The 11,198-nt window shown below is 49.1% G+C and overlaps 1 protein-coding gene across 1 annotated transcript in view; it reads left to right on the forward strand.

Moving 5' to 3' along the window:
* The first annotated feature begins 855 nt into the window (after positions 1-855).
* LOC106748782 overlaps positions 856-11,198 on the forward strand; it is a 35,564-nt gene continuing 25,221 nt past the window's right edge. The window contains exon 1 of the mRNA XM_014627645.1: positions 856-2,106. Within this exon, the coding sequence (XP_014483131.1) occupies positions 952-2,106 (1,155 nt within the window). The 5' untranslated portion in view covers positions 856-951. The remainder of the gene's footprint in view (positions 2,107-11,198) is intronic.

Raw genomic sequence — 11,198 nt, forward strand, 5'->3', positions numbered from 1 at the left:
CCACCTGTGTTTCTTCCCGGCGGGATAGCCCGGCGCGAATACCAATGAGAAAAGGAGTCTCGCGGGCAAGTGCGACTTTACCGCGACCGTCCGATGCCCGTCCGCGGACATAACGGACGAGATTCCGAAATCGTCGGCGAAATGTATTCAACAATCCGGACGAGACGAGATCCTGCTTTCGCAGGAAACGATCGTAAAAACAGCCTCCTCGGCGGTCTCCGCTAAATTGCCCCTTTTTCCTTATTCCGCGATCCTCCAGCCCGATCGATAGATAGTAACGGTAAAAGTGAATTCTCCGAAGGACGTGGCGCATGCAGAGACGAAGATAAACATAAAAAGGCCGATCGCTGATTGCTTTCGGGAAAGAGCGGCGATTCGTGATTTCCATAGGATTCTATTTGCCTCTCGAATGTCGCCTCGTGCGTCCATCCAGCCGAATCTGCTGCAACACCGAGCAATGACACCGAAAGATACGCTTTCCTCCCGGCTAATTACACGGAAGATCATTCAAACGTCCGACCGAGACCGGACGACGCGTCGAGACGTTGATTAATAACTGACTGACGGCACCCGACAGCGTCCGCTACGTGCCACAGCCCGACGTAGCTCGACACGTGGGACATCGGGGGAAAAATATGGCGTGACGTTTCCCGAAAGTCTGTCGTAAATAATCGTTACCGCACTATCGTCGTGGGTGGCCATTCGTACACTTCGCACTTCGTATTTCGGGCGCGAGGGATTATCGCGAATTTTGTCGCACGGGACGACACACGAGCCAACATAAACTTGGACCGATCGCGAGCTCGCCACCTGTCCGCCTCTCGCGGAGGGGGATACCATGAGAAATTCGGCAGAGCCGGTCGACTTTCCCGACCGGCGGAAGTCGCGCGGTTTCGCGGTAAAGCGTCGCGCCGTGGCGCGACGATGACGCGCGACGTCTAGTTATTTCGGATGTATATCAGCGAGGAGGATAGTGGGGACGACGGCGGTTGCCGTCTGATCTCCGTGCGTCAGTGCGTCGACGTCGACGGGACACGCGGGACGTCGGAGAAGCGACGGCCGCTCGACGACGAGGAGGACGAGCGCGCGGGTGACGACGATCTTCTCGACGACGGCGCGAAGACGCCGGAGAAGCGCGCCGCGCCGCCGGGCATTCTGAAGAAAGTCGCCGAGCCGTCGACGGAGAGGCCGCGGGAGTTTCGCAAGAATCAGTCGTGGAAGGGCCCCTCGCGGATCGTCCACGACGTGCACGTGCTCAAGGCGTCCCGTAGGAGCGCGAGCTTCATCTTGAGTCGCGAATTCGACGAGGTGACCAGGTCGCCGGAGGAGGTAGCAGCGAACGGCCCGGCCGATCGCCGGAGCACCGTCGAGGACGAGGAGGGCCACAGGACGGTGGTGAACCCGCAGTACCGCGACACGTTGACGCGATCGGTCCAGGCGTCCTCCAAGCGGGGAGGACGTGCTCTCAGGAGAAGCGTCTCCGCGCCCGGGACCGGCGAGCAGACCACGGATGACCACGAAACCGTCAAAGAGCTCCCGCGAGAGAAGCGAGGCGAGGCGAGCGAGAAGACGAAGGATACCAAAGAACAAGTTCGTCTCAGAAACTGCCCGTCGGCGCGGAGCTCCTCGGATTCGCGAGTCGTCGACGGCGTCCAGGTGAGCAGGTACCGCTCGAGAACGGAGTCGCGATCGAGCCGAGTCCGCGACTCGCAGGATTTCGCGACGAAGACAGAGCAGCTGGTCGCCCGACGCGCGCTCGCGCCGCAGTTCGAGCCCGCGCGACGCGCCAGGGCCTCTTCCTTCGTGATCGAGCGGAAGAGGCATCGGCTGCACGCTAAGACGTCCTCGAGGTCCACGGAGGACCTCTCGCAGTGCCCGATCGAGCCCGGCGCCGATGGAATGCGGAACTGCGGCGGTAGCGCCGTGGCCGGTGTCCGCGAGGACGAGGGCTGCGTTCTGCTCGGGGTGCGATCGCTCGAGGAAGCGCCCCAGAGCGGCCTGGTGCCGCGGCAGGACGACAGATGCACCAGGAGGGACCGCGAGCGCGCGAGGATACTGAGGAGGAAGAGGATCAACGGCAGGTCCGCCTCGGTGCCCAGATTGAACGTGAGTGAGAGAATTTGTGAGAAAGCCGGGTCTAATGATTTCTCATTACTCAGTCGTTGATAAGAAAGGTCGTCCCGAAAAGACTCGCAGAGGCTGCGCCATCGACTCCGCTTAAAATCGCGCCTTGATGAACGAGTTGATGGGGGGGAAATGGTCGCGATTGATTCTCTGTGCAAAGGACGGCTCCGTAATGGAGAAGAGATGTGTAAATAAGCTTTTAGGATTAACAATTGTTTTCTTAAGGGAACGTCGCGCTCGAAAACTTCGGTAAAAGAACCGGCGAAATGCCGGCTTCTTTCTGCGAGGTTTACGCCGCGTGAACGTGCCACGGGATGACAAATACTTTTACACAGTGAAAAATTGTGAAAAATTTCGCGTCGAAAACGATCCGCTGAAGTTTTGTGTTTACTTTAACATGGGGAATATGTTGAAAAGCATACAGATATGTGGTAAAAAGTACACAAACATAACATATGCCGACAAAGTGAATGTGTTAATTTGACATTGTATTTTTATACTTTTTAACACGTTTCCCCCCGCGTTAAAGTGACACAAAACTTCGGTGGATCGTTTCCGACGCGAAATTTTTTACCGTGTACGCGCGAAAATGAATTGGAATGTTGCTTGTTATAAGACGAAAACGATAAAAAAAACAATGTCAGAATTGACATCTCTAGCTGTCGGTAAGAGTAAATATTTATCTGGCGCAAAAGTTCTCCGCTTTCTCAATAATAAAAGTCTGATCATCAATGTTTGATTCGTACATACACGATTTCTGTCCTATCTTCGTTAAATATCAGGTAACCAGGCCTCGAGAGTTACGATTCTGATAAAGTCAGATCCTCTCTCGACATCTCCCGCCGCAGATTTTTCCGCAATCTGCGCACAGGTGGTAATTATTAGCGAATTACGATCGACGTGAGCACTTAAAACTTGTTTTACCGGACGGTTGATTTACAATAATCCGCCGCGAGTACGTCAGATCTCAGAGAGACGGCGAAAGAAAGAGAGAGATAGAGAGAGAGAGGGGGGGACTCCCTGCCGGTTTCGGATATAAAAAGCGATGGCGTATTTCATGGAATAAGTGGTCGCGATAGAACGCTACTCGCGATGAAATATCGTCGCGGGCGACGCGACGCTTCCGCGATCGAGCATATTCCGCGACGTGAAACGAGCGTACGCGCGTGCGTTGCGTTGCATCGCCGTTGAATAGCCGTTCGCATCGTCGCCGCTCGAGGAGATGCGAAACCGTTTCTCCTTGCGGATCCATCTCGACGTCGTTGAATGGACGCGAGCCGAGACGCATTATTTCCGTCGGACCGTTCCGGAGATAGGTGCGTCCGCGTTATTCAGAACACGAGTCTCTCTCTCTCACGTGCGAATAAATCGCGAGTCGGTGCAACGAGCGCGCGCGCTGCATCTCGAGCGGCACATCTCTCGCGTCTGCCTACGTGTCTTTTCTCTCCCGCCGGTGCATCGCTCGCGGACTCGCGATCTCCTTTAAGGTGCACCCACACGCCGGCTCGCGGCGGACGTGGTATTTAGATGGAAGCCGATCTCTCGTCTCTCTTGCGCAAAGCTCCCTCGGGTATTTGCGTTGGCGAGGGCGCGCAATGCTCGACCTCCTGAGCGGGAATTTTACCTGTGCGCGATTGACTGGCTGACTGACGAGCGAGCGAGCGAGCTTCGTGCGCGCGAGTTCACTTCGCGTTTGACGCGCTCGCAACCGGCGGCCGGAATGCGCGTTTGAATTTATGCGCCGGGCCCGAATGCGCGACGCGTCGCGAAATGCTCGCGATAACTCGCGCCCGCGCGCGTCCATTAACCTCCTCGATATTTTCGAACCCTTCCGCCCGTCGCCGTCCTGGCGGTATGTGGACTCTTCTGACCCGTTAGTTTAATGCGTAATTATCGGACCTCGACATCCGCGCGTATGTCAACTCATTTTAATGGGAAGCAAACTAGTTACGGCGCGGGCCACTGCCCGCGGACGTTTTAACTCGGTAATAAATTCAACGCGTAATATTAATAATAATAATAATTATTATTATTTTATTCGTCACACGCAATATGACTGACACTTTACGATCGAGTTCCAAGTGTATGTTAGTTGTATTGCCAAAAGGCGCAGCTTCAGCATTGTACAGTCGGTGACTGATGAAATTAAATCAAACTAAATCATTATATTGAGTAATATTAAAGTCGACGACACGAAATTTCCGGCCAACGCGAAACTTCTCGCGTCGGCGTTTATCACGGTGACTAATTGCCGAGCTCTTTCGCAGAACGACGTATCGGTCCGCGGAACGAACCATGACTGGTCTTACTTATTTTTTTTCCTACAAAGTCTTTCCTTTCTTCGCGCAAAAGTATAAAGAAGAACACGATCTAATCGTATCCGTTCGCGGATGACAATCGTCTGTTACGTCATTCGCTTTGCCGAGTACATCGCCGATACATTTGTTCACGGCGATATGAATCGCGCGTTTCGCATACCTTTCGTTTCGCGAAGCGGTTATCTAAGGTTTCGCGGGTGAGCCTTGACATTCCTCGAGGGAATACGCCGTCGTCGATAACGAATATCGTTTCTGCTCGCTCCGGGCCCGTGTCGATGCGTTGGCGAGTGTCACGACCCGTGAGCGGGAATTTGCCCGGCGTGAGTGACGCGTCTCTCCGAGCCGCGTCCTGACATAACACACACGGCCGGACGTGTACTTGGATTCACGCGCGTGGGCGAATATGAATCTCGCAAACACGCTTTAGTAGACGCCAAAGAGGCAGCGGCCGTCGTCGAGCGGCAGCAGCGAGTAGCACCCGCTTGAAAACGAAACGGGCCGACCTTAAGTCGTCTCTTATCTGCATTGGCACGTAGTTTATCGCCGACTACTATGCTAATGTCGCTAATAAAGCCTGCACGCTCATGTACTGCGAAATGATGCTTATTATTGGCGCTGAGCGCGAGGGATTAAAGTCCTGTTGTCGTGTACACACTTTCAAAGCAGTCTATCGAAAGGTGCGTTTTTCCCGCCACCGAGTATACTGAACTTATGATTACTCCGGTGTGAAGATATCGCTTTTCCACTTCATCCGAAGGCGAGATACTTAAAACTAAAATATACAAATCAGAATCACCGCGCTTTTACACACAAAATATTTATACTATGCACATTTTGCGACAGCGTGTAAAACTTGCTCGTGCCAACAAGTGATTTCTTTCCGTGTACCGTGAGTATACACGGCTTCGCTCGTCTGTCGCTCGTCTGACTCTCTCCTACATCTTCTCGGGTATTATTATTACACCGGTACAAATCGTTTCCTCAGCGCTGCAAAATTATACACGGCGTCATAGATCGGCGACGAGCTGTTTCGCGCTCGAAGACTACATATATATATATATATATATATTGTACCGATCTAAAAATATGGGATTTGTGTTTCACAGAATCGCGCGCGTGATTACACAACGCCGAAAACTTTCCTGGTTTCTGCACGTCATGACGTTTACCTCCCATTCACGCGTTACGCGTTTCATTAAACGCACGCGAAAATCACTCGGTTGCACGTTGATATTAGTGTTATCTCTGTCGCGCGCACGCGTGCCCTCCGTGATTGCAACACGGTGATGGAGCGGAGATTCCCTCGCCAGCTGCTGTCTATTTGAAAACGATGCGAATCGCACGTCACGCTTATCGTACGCGCGTTGGTCGTGCGCTACGCGTGCGCTGCCGATTAGTAAGCGCGCGATTAACAAAACACGGCCCGTTGTGGATATTTTTCGCATAATTGCGAATAATCGCGGGCAATCGCATAAGTTGCGAGTAGTTGCGGTACATAGCGAGAAATTAAATATTTGGCTACGATGCTTATTTGAAGACGTGTAAACGCGGTACATGAAGACAACGAGATCTCTCAACTTTCGATGACTTTCGTTTGAGTAGAAGAAGGCCACTCTCTCGCTCGACCGAATTAAACCCTGATTATCTGTAATTAGAATCTTCCAGTGAAACGATTTCCACGACAGGCGCGTGTTGGAGTGCAAAAATATGCATGGAAAATTTCGAGGAATCGACTCGGGCCGTAAGCTGCTTGGCTGGCTGGTGAGCGCCGTATAACGATACAGAACTATTAACATTCCGCGATGGTAATTCAGCGCAGTTTATATCTCGAAGGTGTGTGTTTACCTGCTCGATTGTACCGAGCGTGAGCCGGCATCTTATGTGGAAAGCCGATAAACGTCGCTTAAAAAACAAGCCGGCGGCGGACCGGCGACGGCGATTAATCGAATAAAAATACGATGTTTGGCTCAACGGGATAATCGGTGTGCACGTGTCAGGGACTCGAGTTACTAAACCAGTTAAATGGACATCAACGGGCCCAAGCTTATCGCCATTTATTCTAGTACAAGGCGACGTCGGAGGGCCTCCGCGAAACTTAATGCAAATCTGGCCGACAAAATCGCGAGCCACGCGGCCGTGGAATGTTAATGGCCAATCAAGCGGATTCGGGGAAAAAATAACGCGTCGCTCCTAGGACCGGTCTCTAACGTTCTCCGATCCTGCCCGAGATCACTTTCAATTTTTGGCGGACGTCCTTCGGCCATGAGAAAAACATTCCCACGTTCGGCGGTCGCGTCGGCGACGGCGGCGTAGAATGTCGCTCCAGTTATCCCGTTTCGCGTTGACTTTCAGTTTCCATGCGATTCTAACGTTACGGTTAGTTCGTCAAGGTGCAGTTTTCGTATGTAGTTTCAAGAAAACCCGCTCTTCTCAATTTCTTCTCGGAAAGAAACTCGGAAAATTCCGTGGAAAATTAAAAAAACGGATTTTCCCATTTTCTTTTTAATTTATCCACGGGAAGAAACCATAGAAACGTGGAAAATTGAAGGCACCGGGTTTCTCAAAGTCTTTAAACTTATAATTCAGAATACCTATTATGAATTTATTCGGAATCAATTCCGATCGGGATCTTACAGTTATTCCTTAGATTTCCTCTTGTATTTTATAGGGAACGATTGAGCGATTCCGATCGGAATCAATTCCGAGCGAGTCCGTATTACGTGCCCCGGAGAGATCGGAGCGGCGAGAGATTCGTCCAGGGAAGAAGTCAGGTGCGCCTCGAGCCTCGATGTTGTAACATCGCGACACGTTCGCAACGATATGACATAATTGCTGATGGCGATCGCGTCCGGCGTACGCTAAAGGCTTCTTCTTCGTTGCATTCCTACGACTTCCGACCTTAATATGTTTTCTTACCTTGTTCCGCCTTCTTAGCGTGCGCGCACTCGGTGGCCCAAGAAGAAAAAAATGAATCTCCGAGATTACATGTTGCGCGCGTATGTTTAATGACAGCTTCTGTGGACTGTCATTTTCTAATTACATCTCTCATTTGTCATATTCTAATTACACCTTTCAGATATCCCGTTACGTTTGTGAATTTTTCAAACGCCGCTAATGAGAACTCAATGTCGAACCTTAAACGCATGTTTTTGTCCATCCGGATTCCAAGATTTAGAAAGTGCCGGCAATCATCTCGTTTCCGTGCGTTAGTCGCGCGTCATTAGCGCGCGTGGGCCACTATCATCGACGTCGCGTCCGTAATCTCGCATCCGTTCGCATGCGTAGGTGCATCGCACGGACGCTGATAAAACAAACGCGTACTGTTAAATGCCTCCCATTAAAGAGAAGCACTTTAATGGGAAACACGAAGCCTCCGTCGCCGACGCTCTCTCAGAGTGAAAATGCCGCGTGTGACATAAGAAGGGTCCGTCGGCTATTATCCCCCCTATCGGAGATAGATCCGATTGTTTGTTTCTCTTCTTCTTCCTTTTTTTCTTCCACAGAAGCACACAGATTTTTTCCCTCTCATGGAGGAAGAAGAAGCGTCTTGCGAGAATGAACGAAGACAATGGATTACGTGAATCGGGTCGGAAGGATGATTGATCAGGAGAAAGCTTACGCGCGCCAGAGCCAGAGCTAGCTACGGCGCACGGTTTCCTTTTTGCTCGCCGAGAGTGTTACGTGCCTTATCATTTCCTCGATATTACTCTATAAACCGCCGGCATCAGACGAAGAAGTTTGTCGACACGAGTTTCGCGGATCGAGCGCTTCGGCGTTTCCGAAGGAAACCGACTTTCCCTTGCCGGCGCAATAAGTCTAGATCGAGCCTGCATTCTGTTATTTAGCGTCACTTTGGACTTTCGACTTTGCAAGACAAATAAAGAAAAATCTCCTATCGGACGCATGAACGCGCTTGCTCCTTCAACAAGAAAAGCCACGGGACGTGACGGTATTGTGTGGTCATCGCGAATAATCTGTTATTGTCGTTCGGAGATATTATCCGGTATCGACACGGCGTAGAAATAGTCGCGCGCGTATCTGCGGATATCTCTCTCAATTATCTGCGAAGACAAAAACCGAGGAAGTACGCGATTCGCGTTACTTCAGCTTGGCGCTCCTTTCTTTCACGCGAATTCAATCGTATGATACTTATCGCGAAATGAATAAATAACGAAATTATCGAGGTTTTTTTATTAGGGTTGTCGCGTAAAATAGAATAGTCTACGTCAACACGTATACATATAAACTATATATAATATGTCATCAATGTAGACAATGAGTAATCTATAAATCGTTACGGAATGATTCATCTTCTTCTTACATTTCGTAATTTTTTTTATATTTTATTTTTGTTAAAAGCTCACAGATAAATCTGAATGACTACATTTGTATATTAGCAATATGTATATTTTTTTACATCATTATATAGGTATTTTAAATAATTATAAAGCGGATTATAATTTAACTTAATATAGCTTATTGAAAATTGATACAGTTTTTGTGTCACTTACATATATATATCAACTTTTTCATTTTTAATATTAAATATTTTCATAATTAACACCAAAATCGAACTACGTGAACTATTTTATAATTGAAACTAGTTTAAACTAATAATTTACCCATTCCCTTTGCACTGTGCTACATAATTTTTAATATTTCGTATAGTTTATATTGTCTACATGAAAAAGTTCATATAAACATCGCATAGACGATACGTAAATTATCCATGCAGACGTAATCTTGAAATCTAAGGCACTCGGTTTTTACACGTCACTGATATCTCTCCGCTTGATTTTTTTCGCGCGACTTTTCTTACGAGGTAAGATTTATTTCATAACGTTTACACCCGTTTTGAGAGATTTACGTACCCGTGACTTTCACATTGCTGCTGCATAGTGCGCGTATCACGGTGCATTTCGCACATTTTTATCAGCGGACCGTTACGAGATTCTACGAGCAAACACCGATAGGAGGACAGACGGTGCGGATGGCTGGTAACGCTGACGCCAGGAGAGCTGCGAGTAATCGAATCGTTCGCTTCGACTGCTTCGCGTATCCCGCTTCCACGGTTATACGATCGGCCGTAACTTCTGCGAATCCATCGGCGTGCAGAGCGCGTCTATCAGACGAAATAGTGCGAGTCTGACGAAGCATAACAAAACTTGGTACGACGGACCAGCACGCACCCGATAACAGGTTTATTTCCGGACTAATTTGCTGGCAGGAAAGAAAACCCGAGCCGACAGCAGTCGTCCGTTTCCAGGTCCCGAGCTATGAGAAACTCGCACCGGGGAGAAACGTTCGACGAACTTTCAGCTGATCCGAAAGTACTTCGGGGAAGGGTGCGGATCAGGTGTTTCGAATGTCTTTTTGTTAACTTGCCCGTTTCGATAGCGAACTACTCATCGAGTCTTCTTTCGTTGCTCGTCGCTTCGTGATAACACCAGCAAAAAGTATCTTAAGAAAATTTGTAATTTAAAAGTTTCCACGTTATGAATATCAAACCGGTTAAATTTTTATATTTTTGCTGTAAAGTTATGATGAATATATATGTAGCATTCGGTCTCGACGAACAACGCGTAGGTTTGAAGTTTGTAAAGTTAGTTAGGAGGAGTGTAGCAAGATTGCGCGCAAACTTTCGCACAGACCGTTCCAGATTTCAGAATAAACGATGTTTCGCCGCGCAGAAGGATTTTTCTCAAAAAAAGTTTTCCATCGCCGAGCAAACGCGGATTGCACGGGTTTACAAGGAGCGAAGGATCTTGACGGATGACTGTTGTCGCTTCCCTCACAGTGCGCTTCGGCAAAAACCAGGAAGGCTGTTGAATTTTTGCGGGAGAGCTTATTGACAGAAAAACCGCGGGAAGGCGGATGCGTTCGTAACGAGGTGACGTTACCCTCGAGTTGTGCGCGCACTCGGAATTAACGAAGGTAGAATACTCAGGGATATTCCTTGAAAATTGCGAATTCAGATGCAGTCCTCATGTGGATCAAGCCGTAAAAATCGCACGCTCTCCCCGCGGAATTTAATATTGAGTCGGAAGGAAAGTAATTCCGTCGTATCTTCTCAATACACGGCTTTAGTGCGTTTTATTAGAAAGAAACTGCAATTCAGATGACGTAAATGCATGCTATTGTGATACCTGACTTCTAAGTGTCACTCAGTGTGGAAATCGTATGTGAAATCGTTTGTATTCACTTGAGATCGAGAGAAGAATTGAGCAAAACAGGTACCGTACTTTCGCCGTTTGATGCTGTTTTATTTCCGAAAGGGGAAAAATGTAAATGTAATGCAAACGAAAAAAAAAAAGTGGAGTGGATGCCGTAACAATGAACGCGTGTGTCAGAGATGGTTCGTGACATTTCACGCTGATGACATATGACACTCGCTGCTAATTCGCCGAGAGAGGTCAAGGGTAATTTCGTTTCACCGTAGAGGAATTTCCGATCCGATCGCGCTCACCGGTTTGCAATATCGCGGAAATAATGAATACGCGGAAAATCGCGGAATCGGTAAACTTCTTCTTCGTAACTCCGCGATCCTTCTCGTTTAATAATTTCTCGCACGCCTGCGCGGCGTGTCTTTAAATACGTCCGCGTAATGCATATAATTACGGCCTAATAACAGGCGAAAACGTTCGATCGGTTGCGTCGCGATGCTCGTCCGGCATTACCGATACGTTGTACGATTACCCGCTGCGGCGCAATTTCGTATTACGCAACGACGTGATTCACGAGGAGGAGGAGGAGGGG

Source organism: Dinoponera quadriceps, unplaced genomic scaffold, assembly GCF_001313825.1.
Source record: "Dinoponera quadriceps isolate SergipeBrazil2010 unplaced genomic scaffold, ASM131382v1 scaffold3163, whole genome shotgun sequence".
NCBI classification, from domain to species: Eukaryota; Metazoa; Arthropoda; class Insecta; order Hymenoptera; family Formicidae; genus Dinoponera; species Dinoponera quadriceps.